At 47.0% G+C, this 13970-nt stretch overlaps 1 protein-coding gene across 3 annotated transcripts in view; it reads left to right on the top strand.

The window, feature by feature from the left end:
• LOC119446366 (mitochondrial sodium/calcium exchanger protein) overlaps nucleotides 1-13970 on the top strand; it is a 150170-nt gene that overhangs the window by 77584 nt on the left and 58616 nt on the right. For 2 of the 3 annotated variants that reach the window (XM_037710777.2, XM_049664095.1), the window contains exon 2: nucleotides 4476-4628. In XM_037710777.2, coding sequence (XP_037566705.1) covers nucleotides 4476-4628 — 153 coding nt within the window. Of the gene's footprint in view, nucleotides 1-966; nucleotides 1294-4475; nucleotides 4629-13970 lie in introns of those variants that run through there. The other variant, XM_037710778.2, reaches the window with a different exon arrangement.

The raw sequence follows: 13970 nt of genomic DNA, 5'->3' as shown, positions 1-13970 counted from the left end.
CCAATGGAGACGTTTAGCGAAACATAGGACGAACGGTTTTTCGTTTCGTCTAGCCATATACAGCTATCGCTGTAAAAGCACTAGAGGCAATAAACAAGAACTTGAAGCCCGTAAAAGCCAGCTTATCAAAAATTAAGAAAGCCGTGACTTCTTTCTGTGAAGGAATTGGCTGGGAAAGATTAGCTAGACAGATTAGAAAGAGCAAAAAAGGTTCTTTTACAGCTTTCTTCAGTGCCAAGACCCATAAGGTTGACGTCCCGTTTCGATCGATTATTAGCGAACGTGATACGTGGCAATATCAAGTTAGTAGTTTGGCGCGCTTCACTGTCTTCTCTGTTCTGTAACCCTTTTCACGAAATGTATCTCGTGCCACAATCAAGTACTATACCGAGGCAAAAGGAGTTTAACCTCCCTATACGGCGCACTTTCGGGACGTTAAGCTCCATGATCTTTTTTTCTTTTCTTTAGGTCGGTAAGCGCCATTGTTTAATTCAGAATCAGAGCAAGCAAGCAAGCATAGTGCGTGGGATGTGCAATACGTGTCTCAAGAAATCCCCAGCTTCTGGGAAATGACAGAAAGAATAATTTAATGCCGACAAAATGGGTCAACGGGATAAGCGCTTCTCTGGCCTGACATCACTCCACAATCGTGACATGGCGTCAAGCCCGTTACACACCTGCAGCGTCCCAGCCGAAGGAGTCGCAACCTGTTTCTGCCTCATGTTGCGCGTTTCGTCGCAACATGCTCAGGATCCCGGAAAGCGACATCGCGCGAGCACTGTCGAGCGAACAGCTGTTGCCGCAGCTGAGGCGCGCGCACTGTGCGGTGTGTGTCTATATATTTATACGTATAAATATCCTTTGGAGAAACAGAAGGCATGGGGAAGGGGTGGGGGGGAGGGCATTCGCGAGTCAGCGGCAACCTGTGTGTGCCTCGAAAAAAACCTGCAGGCCACAGTTCGCATTCGCGCAGACAATCAGCTCAGGTATGTCGCGCTGCAATCGGACACCACCGCGCCGCCGCTGCCGCGACATCCGACCACCACTACGTCAAAAAATGCGCGCAGACTCTCCCGTTCGCGACAGTTGTGCACGCTCGTTTAACTCAGCCGGTGGCTTTGTGGAACGGTTTTGCAACGACGGTTCCGTAGGTAGACGCGGTAGAGCTTGCGCATCGCAGTGCTCTAACGGGTATTAGACAGAAGTGTGTGTGTGTGTGTGGACGCGGCTGCTCGGATACACGCATATGCCCACTCTGAAGTGTATGCGATGGATACGCACGGCGGCAGAGTGGTACGTGGGGACAAATTTCAGTGTTTTGTTTCTGTGAATTAACTCGCATTCAGCGTTTTTTTAATTACCTTCATTTATTTTTAATTCATTCCTATATATACATCGTGGCTGTTTGTTCCTTTTCTCTGTTTATGTTTTTTACCTTGATGCTTTATTTCGTGAAAATGCGTGCTGGTGAAATCTTGTCTTTTTGTCTCTCTATTTTTGTCACTGACATAGCTATGTCAAAAAAAAAAAAAAGCCGGCAGATCCCACGCCCTGTGGGAATCGGTGTTATGAGAAGCAGTGCGCGGGGAGCCTACCAAGTTAACGAAACCGCCATGAGAGCACCGAGACGTAGGCGGCTATTTCATGACCAACATGACACGCATGTCATGACATTCATATCATGAGTCCTCAGGAGTCCCTTTAGGTACACCTAAGAGACCTTAAGGCGAAAGCCTTAGTCATGCTCATGACTATGACTTGAACCATCAAACTTTAGCCTTTTCCTTCACTTAGTACCACATCCGAACCCAAGCCATTTGTTTTTGTGTTTATCTTTTTTCGCTGAGTCATTGTCATTTTTGCCTAGACATGAGTAATGCTCATGACTATGACTTCTTCTAGAATCCTTTAGTCTTTCCTTCAATAGTACCCAAGTCCAAAACCATTTCAGTGTTTTTTGAGTGTTAATGTTTTTCGCTAGGTCATTCCCATGACCTACATGACACGCATGTCATGACATTTATGTCATGACCTATCATTTATGTTTGTCATGCACTCCTGTCATACTATGCCAATTCTGGTACCTACCAAGTTAACGAAACGACCTTGAGAGCACCAAGACGTAGGCGGCTAGATAGATAGATAGATAGATAGATAGATAGATAGATAGATAGATAGATAGATAGATAGATAGATAGATAGATAGATAGATAGATACTGTCAAAGTAACAAATGTTCGCCAAGAAATGCTTCGCATTTAATAGAGAGAGAGGTCATGAGTCTCATAACTTTCATACCCGAAAACACAACGTCACATTATATACTACGTAACCATGCTCACCGTGTGACGTTATCGGATGGGTCGTGTCTTCATCACCCCTCCCTCGCAAAAAATAATAATAAATAAATAAATAAATAAATAAATAAATAAATAAATAAATAAATAAATAAATAAATAAATAAATAAATACCATATTATTTCGTGCTGTATTCGCTGATATCGGCCACTTTCAGCCGCTACAGTATTCGTTGTCTCAAGCTTCCATCCGTTCTCCGTGTCTAAAATTTCTCTGTATTCAGACGTATTCAGCCGTCAGTGACCGCGACGTTGGGTACTCAAGCTAAAGATTAGGATGATCAGAACTACCATGCTGTGGCGAGTTGATTACGTTAAGTAATTTGTTACTGCGACAGCAGTGCATTCCATTACATCGTCGCCATATAGTTTCCGACGAAAATACATGGTTTTTATTAACAACACACACACGCGCGCACGCACACGCACCGCTATATATATATATATATATATATATATATATATATATATATATAACGGAGCGTAATCACGAGAAGTCGGCAACGGGTATCGCACAGTGTGGATGATCGATGAATGAGACCTTGTCCGCGAATACGCGGTTTCCAAAGAAGAGGAATTTTCGTTTCTCCAATTAACTGGCCGTCTATGAGGTTCATACTTGAGATGACTTATAGCATTGTTTTATTAGCCTACAAAGACGGTCATCCTGTCTTGGGGACATGCTTCAGCGAACTCCGAAGAAGGACTTTCAGCATCAATCGCAAAGCTATCGCGCAGCTCCGCTGCTTATTCGCTACTTGTATACGGAGCCGTCGAAAAAAAAAAAAAAAGCCGTCGTGATCGATCCTCCGCGCTATAACAGGCCGAATTTTGTGGGAAACACGTTCTCGCGAAGTTTATTGTTATATACAGGGTGTTTCAGCGAATACTTTCAAAAAATTTGAAAGATTGCCTGTGGCAGACAGCACAATTCTAGTTCATGAGCTGGTCTACTCGAAGAGGCGTACAGTACTTGTCAAACTGAAACGCATAATCGACTAAATAACGAAAATTCATTAATTAAGTTTTACAGCGAAGCTGTGAAAGGCTAGGTTCCCCAGGATCGTGTCCGCGTGTAGAAAAAAAACTATCATCAGCAGCATTAGCTTTGGCTTCATGTGCGTGGCGGTTTCCGGCAAGTTGTGCCTTAGCACAGGTGTCAAAACGGATGATGGATGGCCTATTATTATACCCCTCGCCACCACAGATGCCTCTTTCACAAGTGTCGCGATACTCGGCGATGGCACCTCCCACCAATCGTTGTGCCCCTTTGTCTCGTGACGTAGAGATCGCGCTAGCGCTGTTATCAGCAGTTGCCCTTCGGACTCGCTATGGGACGGACGCTCGTTTAACCACAGCTTTCAGGATCCTGACGTCAGGATCCTGATGATGCCGTGCAGTGTGCCGCGGCGATGAACGCTAGGGCTCGTACGCTACTCTATGACGATGGGGCGGACTTGGCGCAGCAAACGCACTACTTGGCCATCGCGCCGGGCGAAAACAAGACGTCGGTGTCCTTGCTCTGTGACGAACATGCCGAAGACGCTCAATATAGCCAATAGTGATAATATATGAACTCATTATATCAATATTCTCTATAGCAGACCCACCACAGTCACTGCTTTGCTGGCTTCCATCTTCACAGTAGTGGAAGGGCTCTGAATTTTGAACTAATTACTTTACGGCCCATATTGCCATTTACAAATTCTAGCCGTGGAGTTCGCAAGGCGGATCGATCGACTTGGAATGAATTCTCAGGATGACACCAGTTTCGAGATATTGTTACGAAGAGGAATGAACTGGAACGCCAATGCATTTCTCCGCAAAGTTCGGGAATTAATTAGTAATTAGTTAAAACTTAATTAGTGATTTTTGTTAATTATTTGAATATGCATTTCAGTTGTTTATGTAAGTAATGTCAGCCTCTTCGAGTCGACCAGCTCATCAACTAGAATTGTGCTATCTGCCACAGGCAACCTATAAAAATTTTGCAAGTGTTCGCTGAAATAACCCGTATACGTCGGCTCATGCTCCTCTCTCTGTAAGCTTTATGCCATATTTCTTTTTTTTTCTTTTTCATTTCTTCTTCTCGCACGTGGCGTTCCGGTGCTGCCCCAAGTGTGACCGGGTGCACTACATGAATGCGAGCCTGCAGTGCGGTTTCGTGTCCAGCACCGAAGAATGCCATTCGGACGAACAGTACCTGGCCTACACCACGTTCGTGTACTGCGCCTTCGGGTCGGGGCAGACCGTGCCGGGGCTCGTCGTACTCGTGAGTAAAATTTGTCGCAATTTGCCCAATCATCGTCATTATCATCATCATCTTCTTCTTCATCATAATCAGCCTATTTTTCATGTCCACTGCAGGAGAAAGGCCTCTTCCCAGCGGTCTCCAATTACCCCTATCTTGAGCTTGCTGATTTTCCAAGTGGCGTTTGTGAATTTCTCAATTTCATGCCGTCCTCGACTAAGCTTCTCTTGTCTTGGCACCCGTTCTGTAAATCTAATGGACCACCGGTTATCTGCCCTACGCATTACATGGCTAGTCCAGTTAAATTTTATTTTTCTCGTAATGTCAACTAGAATATCGGACGTCCCCGTTTGCTCTCTGATCCACAACACTCTCTTCCATTCTCTTAACTATTAAATTCTTGTAAAAGGTAGAAATAATTTTTGCGAGGGCCGACTTGAATTAAATTTGATGCATTTGAGAGAATAAATTGATTTTTAGTGACTGTAACTGGCAGAATTTTGATTTCGGACGTGGAATTAAAAAGAAACTGAAAATTCCCGAAAATTTGTACGTTTAGCACGAAACTGAAGCACGTAGTTTACAGACTTGTAACTCTGCACAAAAAAAAAAGAAAAAAAAAACAAACGGATGTCGCAGTTCTGTGAGCTGCATGAAGCGCGCAAATTTGATACATAAATTTTACAACTTACGCGAAATCGTTACAATGGTTACGAAGATTTTTGCAATAGTCCTGACCACAGATCAGTGGTGTGTTCCAGAGCGGTCTGTAATACATCAATTTCTTTCCTATTCAGGTGTCTCAATATAGGTGCACCAGTTTACAGAATTGTAATATCGTTTCTTAAATTATTATTATTACCGAGTTAGAGAGTTTTTAACGTGAGTCCCGCCATTTTTTATTTTTTTTTATGTTTGAATTTTCTTTTTTTTTATGTTTGTAGCAAGGGCCATCCGCTCAGCTCGTTGGATCAGTCGTATAGCTGATATTCCAGGGCCGGGATAGACAGCAGCGCCTCCCGTTCGTTCCATGTGCCGTTTGTTTCGTGTCCTTCTCCTTGTTCTGCACACTCCCACGTGATCTGAAAGAATGTTGGTGTTGCTCCACACCGCGGTCATATGTCTCTGTATGCAGTGGGGTAGATCAGGTGGAGTGTGTGCAGATTTATGTAGGTGTTTGTCTGTAATCTTCGCAACACGGTTGCCTCCGCAGCGCTGAGTTAGCCGTGCGGGGGTGGATAGATTTTTATATTTTCTCTTAAAGTATTCCAGAATTGTTGCAAAGCAAGGGTCTAGGGTTGTAGGGTGCTCTATTGCAGAAACAAAAAAAGACTGATTTTGCGGACCGTTTCGAAGCGGATGTTTGGTTATAACCGTGTATTAAAAAATAAAAATGAATCACCGAAAATCACAAGACGAAGAAGAAAAGCTTATTCATAAAGTTCACAGCTCCTCTACGTCGACAGAAAGGTCCGGCATCGAAATTTCGTGAACAACACATTTTAAAACGGTTGAAGTGGGGAGCGCTGATAAAATATTATTCACTCTATATCATGATTTTTCGTGCTCACTGTATAGCGACAGTTCCGGCTTGATGCCTCAAACATAGCTTACGGACGTTTATTGCCCAATTACTCGCGTTCATGTGTACCACGTGACACCTGCGGTTGAAAAGATGGGGCCGCCATGGCCGTGATTGGAGCTGGCTAACACTACCTGGGCTAGGTTTTGGGTTGAGAACGCGAATCTCCCAGACTGCTTTTTTTCAATTCTTTAAAAGGCCCAAGTCCTGTTCCCGATAGTCACTAGAATACGTCATATTCTGCCCAATGCAACAAAACATTCAACTAGAGTACGTTCAGATGTGTTCTATATGGAAGCATTACTGCGTTTGAGGCCATTTCTGGTGCAGTTATTACTGCCGAACGTCTACCAAAACCCTAAACATCTGCACATAAAATTTTCACTGGAGTTTGTTATATTATTTGAAATGTAAGGAAATTCGATTGAAATACTCGTACGTTAAAATTTTCTCTAGCAGTAGTAGTAGTAGTTGCAGTTGTAGTAGTAGGAGTATTAGCAGTAGTACTAGTAGTAGTAGTAGTAGTAGTAGTAGTAGTAGTAGTAGTAGTAGTAGTAGTAGTAGTAGTAGTAGTAGTAGTAGTAGTAGTAGTAGTAGCAGTAGTAGTAGTAGTAGCAGTAGTAGTAGAAGTAGTAGTAGTAGTAGTTGAAAAAAATTATTATTTCTCTATGTCAGACGACATTTCTGTGCGTTTGAAGCCATTTCTGGTAAAGTGCTTACATCTAGTGTCGCTTTTGCAAACACCGCTAAATGTACGCAGCACGCCGCACAGGCAAAACACGTGATTGGCGAGTGGCTGGCCAGGTGAACTTTCAATTGAAGAGTCGCTCTCATATTTTTTATGGCACAAGCGCATGCCGACCGCTTGACTGTGTGTACGTGGGTGTCACTCAAGTGACAGAAAACGAGACCGTGGCCGTTGGCTCCGCTAATTGGATGTCACGTGTTATATGGATCTCGATGCGGCGCACACCTGAAAACAGCCATGACGTCACTGGAATGTATCGCATCGCGCACGGCGCCCACTTCGACCCCGAGCGAGTTACAAAAAAATCATTAAAAAAAGAAGCAGTGTTATGCGAGTGTAGCCGGCGCAGGTGTCTCCAGCGGCGATCGTCGGATCGAGCTAATACGAAGAGGTGGCTAATACGAACAAACGTTAGGGCAATCAAAACCCAGCGAGCGAATACGACGCGTAAAGTGTAACGGTAATGCCCTTTGGGCTTCGTTTAGGGCGTGACAGAGCAGGATGATGGAATATATAGTTGGTCATGTACGAAGTACTTGGCGTCTTGCGCGAACGCGAGCTCTTGCAATGCGTTCTTGTTACTGCTGTATAGCTGTGGATAGCGTGCAACTAGGTACTTGCGCTGCGAAGCTGCCGACCGCGCGGAGTATCGCGCGTTACCCGGAAGGGCACGCTTAATAAACGTGCGAGGTCCCATTAGTAGTTTGGGCATAATTGGAAACAAACAGACGAGCGTGCTGCCGACGGTCGTGTGTGGAAGGTGTTACACCGACGCACAGCCGACCTCAGAAGTTTTCGTCGCATGGAAAGTGAGAATAAGTTAAATTTTTTTCTCCTCGCAACTGCACCACAGAGAGTGAAATGTGATGATTGTACGGAGAAGTGTCAGCTCTACATTTCGGTTCGGGGATGTGTGCCCAGGCTGCAACGAAATTTAGATTTTACTAATCTACTAATCTTACTAAATCCGTAAGCAAAAAAATAAAGAAAGAAAAGAAAGAAAAATGGAAGGGGGAAAGAAAAGTGCTGAAGTCGTGACGTGAACGTCACGTGGTTCCGCGGCTCAGAAATCATGGAGGAAGTTAGAAGACGAGGATGAAGCTGGACGTCAGGCAACTATGGCCTCAGCGAGGAATCGTCCCTCCGAGGCCTATGCTATACCTGCATGTTCACTCTTGGGAAATGCGCCCTCCAAGGTGGCCACTGTCACTCCTCCTTCCGCCTCTCGATGAGGCGCTCGCGGTCGAATCGCGCGGCATCCTCAAAATAACTGACGCCCGCTAATGAGCCATCATCATCATCAGCCTATTTTTATGTCCACTGCAGGATGAAGGCGTCTCCCTGCGATCTCCAATTACCGCTGTCTTGCGCTAGCTGCAAGATTCCAACTTGCGCCTGCAAATTTCCTAACTTCATCACCCTACCGATAGTTTTCTGCCGTCCACGACTGCGCTTCCCTTCTCTTGGTATCGATCATCCAAGTCTACGTAAATGGCACGGCCTTACCGCAAGTGAACCACATGCGAATCCTCGGTCTTCACGTCCAAACAGGCCAATACAACACCACCACGCTCGACCGGCTGACCGTTGCGGTCACACAGGTCTCATCGCACTCCTGTCTGCCCACCGGCAAGGCATGCGGGAAAAGGAATTTCTCCAACTCATTCACGCCTTCGTGATATCGCGCATCACCTACGCCCTACCGTACCTCCGCCTTTTACGCACCGAAAAAGACAGAGTCGAACGACTCATTCGCAAGGTCTACAAGCTAGCTCTAGGCCTTGCCCCCACCACGACACATCTCCTAAGCCTCGGTCTTCACAACACCCTCGACGAATTGATTGAGGCACATCGCACTGCCCAAATACAACGTCTTCGCGGAAGCAAGACCGGCCGGTGGATCCTCGATCGCATCGGCCTCACTGCATTGCCCCCTGGCCGAGACCCGATCTGCCTACCTCCTCCGATACGACAACGCTTTGTAGTTAAACCACCAGCGAAAAACATGCTGGTCGGCCACTACCACGGGCGTCGACAGGCGAGGGCGCAGGCCCTGCACGAGACCTACGCTTCAAGCACAGAGGCAGCATACGTAGATGCGGCCCGTTACACTTCGCAGTCAAAAGCGTACGCATGTATCCAGACATGTACACTACGAACAGATGCACATCCTGTGGCGAGGTTGCCACACTTAATCACATGTTATGGGGATGTCAGGACATAACAAACAATTAGGGCAGTGCCGACACCTCCGTCTCTTCCACCGCCAGCCTCCGCTCGCGTTGGAAGACCGCACTGCTCAGCTCGAACCTGACAGTACAGCTCTGGGCCGTCCAGCGAGCCGAGGAAGCCGCTTCGAGACAAGGTCTCGGAACCGCGTCCGCGGTGGGTGCCCAGACCCACTAAAAATACGCCGGACTCAAATCTTATCGATTTGATAATAAAGTTTACGTTCTTCTTCACCGTTATGGCTATCCGCACTCCCTCGGACACGACCACTGCCTTACACATCGCCGGCTCCGTCCGCGCCCTAAACCCCGCCGAAGCCGAAGAAGCGGCTATCGCGCTTGCGGCATCTGCCGGTTACACTACAATACTTAGCGATTCGAAAACCGCCATATTTCACTTTGCACCGTCACCCCTGGCACCCTACGCCTTCTTCAACCCCTCGCTCGTCAGTCTGACGACGAGGACACCCCACTCATCTCGCTAGTTTGGGTCCCTGCACACGCGGGCAACCCGGGAAACGAGGCCGCCCACCGGCAAGCTCGAGGATTCGTCAACCGAGCAGCGGGCAGTGCCACGGATCCCGAGGAGGGCCCCGGCGAGCCTCTCTCCTCGTATCACGAAATCGCGCAACACTACCGCCTCGCTCGCCAAACGAAACCGCCACCGCACCCCAAACTCACGAAACCCCAGCAAATCGTTTGGCGCCGCCTCCGGACGCATTCGTTCCTTTGCCCGCAAATATACAGTCACATATACCCCGACCTCTTTAGCCCACACTGTTCGCAGTGCGGCACGACCGCCACCCTTGCCCACATACTCTGGGACTGCAGCGGGGACCCACCCCCGCCTGATCTCCTGACCACTCCCTCGCCCGAAGCGTGGGATAACGTGCTCCGAAACTCTAGCCTCGACGTGCAACTCCGGGCCATTCAACGAGCCGAGGAGGTGGCGGCCAGGCACCGCCTGACCACCATCCCTCAGTGAAATTTATTTTCACTTAAATAAAGTTGTTTCTCTCTCTCTCTTGGTATCCATTCTGTAACTCTAATGGTCCACCCGTTATCCGTCCTACGCATTACATGGCCTGCCCATTTTTTCTCTCTGAATGTCGATTAGAATACGCGGCTATCCCCGTTTGTTCTCTTATCCACACCGTTCTCTTCCTGTCTCTTAACGTTAGGCCTAACATGTTTCGTTCCATAGCTCTTTGTGCGCTCCTTAACTTGTTCTCGAGCTTCTTTGTTAACCTCCAAGTTTCTGCTCCATATGTTAGCACCGGTAGAATGCAATGATTGTACACTTTTCAACGACAGTGGTAAGCTCCGAGTCAGGATTTGGCAATGCCTGCCGTACGCACTCCAACCCAATTATATTGTTCTCTAAATTTCCTGCTCATGATCGGGGTCCCCTGTGATTAATTGACCTAGATAACGAACCATAGGATGCTTCAAAACTTTCTTTGCGAGGTTTTCTTTTCTTTCTTTTGCTTTCTTTTGTTTTTGCCAGTAATCCGTAATTGTTGCTTCTCCCGTCGCACTTCACTGCTTCCACGTTGGAGGTCATCTAGGAGATTGAATATGGCTGCGGCAGTGAAAGACCGGTGGCGTTGTTCATCAACGCCGCCTGCTTTGAGGCCCCGAAGCGACCGTATGACCATGGAGTCGGTGATAACGTAAAGGCGGCATCCTGTGTTCAAGCGTCACAAGAACTGCTAACAGACCCTTAGTACTTGTGAGGAGTGGCTTATGGAGCTTTCGCTTCGATGTACCAGTTGTTCTCACTATAGGCATACGTACATCTGCGAAAGATGTCTGTCTAATCATGTCTGCGTTCGGATTCTCCGCACTGTCCTGGTTCACCAACTATACCGCAGCACAAACACGGGTGAATGCGAGCAAGTGCATATCTCGCGCTTTTATTGCGATAGCAATTATATGGACACTCCAAAGCAGATTTCTGCCGTCGGCGTCGCCGTCGTCGTCGCCGTCGCCGTCGCCGTGAGGTTCCGTATGACGTCAGTGGAGATGAAATCGTCGCCGCGCGCCGAACGCTGTATGTGCGAGTGAAAGGGCGCGAGGGACGCGCGCTTTCCCGGGGAGTGAACACACGGCGAAGAAAAAACGCGCGTTCTGCGCCGTGCTCCCTTAAGGGCTGCAAAAGTCTCTTTCCTCCTTTACAATCACCATATATGTAGAACAAACGCGCCTTTTTCCGACGCGCGAAAGGTCGTGGGGGGGAGGGGGGGGAGGGAGAGGGAAGGGAGGCGACGTTTAGCTGCGGCATCAAGTGCTTATTTATATCAGAGTCTCCGGCAACAGTCACCAACGCCGTACGCATTTTGTGCGAACGCGGGCAAAACGCCGACGGCGTCGACATTAGTTCTGCGTGTTGCCGGTGCTGCTGCATGTCCAAGTTTATACAGCTGATAAAGCTACTATCATTACTCCGTATAGCTCTCTACAAATTTGCTATCGCAATTGATGCTTCGCCTTTCAGGTGAAACTGCGACAACTTTTTTTCGAAAGAGGTTAAATAATTGCAAGGGACGCTTATTTGTAATCATTGTGTATCCACGGAATTCATTCTGTTTACGAAAAGTTCAGTTCAACAAAAACACTCTTAGAAATACATGTGCACTCGTTTTCAGGTATAAGAAAATATGAAAAAAAGTTGTCGCAGTTTCACCTGAAAGGCGAAGCATCAATTGCGATAGCAAACTTGTAGAGAGCTATACGGAGTAATGATAGTAGCTTTATCAGGTGTATAAACTTGGACATGCAGCAGCACCGGCAACACGCACAACTGTTGTCGACGCCGTCGGCGTTTTGCCCGCGTTCGCTCAAAATGCGTGCGGCGTTGGTGACTGTTGCCGGAGCCTCTGATATAAATAAGCATTTGGTGCCGCAGCTAAACGCCGCCTCCCTTCCCTCCCCCTCCCCCCTCCCCCACGGACTCTCGCGCATCGGAAGAAGGCGCGTTTGCTCTACATATATGGTGATTGTAAAGGAGGAAAGAGACGCCTACTTCTGCAGCCCTTAAGCGAGCACGGCGCAGAACGCGCGTTTGTTCTCCGCCGTGCGTTCACTCCCCGTGAAAGCGCGCGCCCCTCGCGCCCTTTCACTCGCACATACAGCGTTCGGCGCGCGGCGACGATTTCATCTTCATTGACGTCATACGGAACCTCACGGCGACGGCGACGGCATAAATCTGCTTTTGAGGGTCCATATAATTGCTATCGCAATAATACTAACGTTAATGGCACATACCCTCAATAGGGCACGTTATGCAGGCGCGGCAGCGAGACCATATATTGCCAATGGAGCCATATTTTTACAGACTGCTAACATACGGTATCTTGAAAAGCCCCCGAACTTGTTCTGGTTAGTCAGCAAATTTTATATTCATATCTAATTTGCATTATGAACAACCTTAATATAAACATTTACAGATAATAATTTTTTAAGATTCCTTCACATCCTTTAATATAACAACTACACAAAGCAAGACAAATATACCTGAAACTATATGTTTCGATGCAAAACGTCTATCAGTATGGACAGCATAGGGGGTTCGCTTGCTAAAACGTGGCGGTCCCACTCCGGCGGCACGCGCCCCCCCGTTTTCAGTACTTTTGGAGCAACCGTGGCGGCTCTTCTACTTAGGATATAAAGTTGTCGTATATATCATAAACAGCTTAATTCTTGTAAATTCCAACTATATGTAATATAAAGAAATTGATTAATGTGATTTAGAAATAAGTGTTCAAGAACAAGCATGAGATACATGGTTTTGGCGAACTGTGTCTAGTTGTGACCATATTTAGAAGAGACTACCGCATTTACTGCATTGCGGCTTGCTGTGTAGCTTTAGGACATATTTATCTGTTTCCTAGACGCACCAAAATAATTTTTACTTTTTGCATAATTTGCTTTTGAAGATTGTCAAATATCGCAAACTTCTGTTGCAAACAGCCCGGTAACTATACGCTCAAGGAAGCTAAATTTTGGATAAATTAGAGTTCAAAGAATTTCCATTTTGGAAGCAAAATTTCATTCATGTACCTTGATTAGTTTTCAACCGCAGTTTGTAGCTTTAGTACCTTCCCGCGAAAGAAAATAGGCAAAAGTAAAACCAGAATTCTAAATATCGCTTAATTTCGGCCGCATTATTAGGAAAACTTTCCCTTCAGGGCCGCAGAATGTTGTCCGCGAGTATAGTAATATATACTATTGGCACGCATACTTCCTTATTGTAGCGTGAGCTACACTGGCCGAGGTTGAGCCGTTTCGCGTGGCTCCTGGAGAGTCGTGCTGCGCATGCGCGAGGAGCTCGCCGTTTGCGCTGGGCGTTTGATTGTTTGCGCTGGGCGTTTTCCAGTGTGGTATATGGAGAAGGAGAGCGAAATTGCTGCTCAGCGGCGCAGAAGAGCGGAGACGCTTAACTCATCGGATCCCGAAGTAGTTGCCTGGCAATTAGAAGTTGAGCGTAGGAAGAACGAACATAAGAAGGCTAAACGTGCTGCGGAGACACCGGAGCAAAGGGAGGAACGTCTAGCAAAGCGGCGTAGCTAGGAGGCTGAGCGACGTGCCCGACCATCTCAGCAGCAGCAACAACAAGACGCCGTCGATGACGTCAAGGCTCGCCGATTGACTGACTATACGGTGAAACTTAGCGAAAGCGCCAGTGCGACTCGGACCTTCGAGACGGACTTCGTAAACAATCCGTTTGGATATGTGTGCGACGTGTGTGAAAGACTGTGGCACATGAAAGACTTGACGCCGGTAAGTAGTGCCATGCGTGAAAC

The sequence above is a fragment of the Dermacentor silvarum genome, chromosome 3 (genome assembly GCF_013339745.2).
Source record: "Dermacentor silvarum isolate Dsil-2018 chromosome 3, BIME_Dsil_1.4, whole genome shotgun sequence".
Classification (NCBI taxonomy): domain Eukaryota; kingdom Metazoa; phylum Arthropoda; class Arachnida; order Ixodida; family Ixodidae; genus Dermacentor; species Dermacentor silvarum.
The sequence above is the reverse complement of the archived record's forward strand: the minus strand, read 5'-3'. Positions and strand labels throughout refer to the sequence as shown.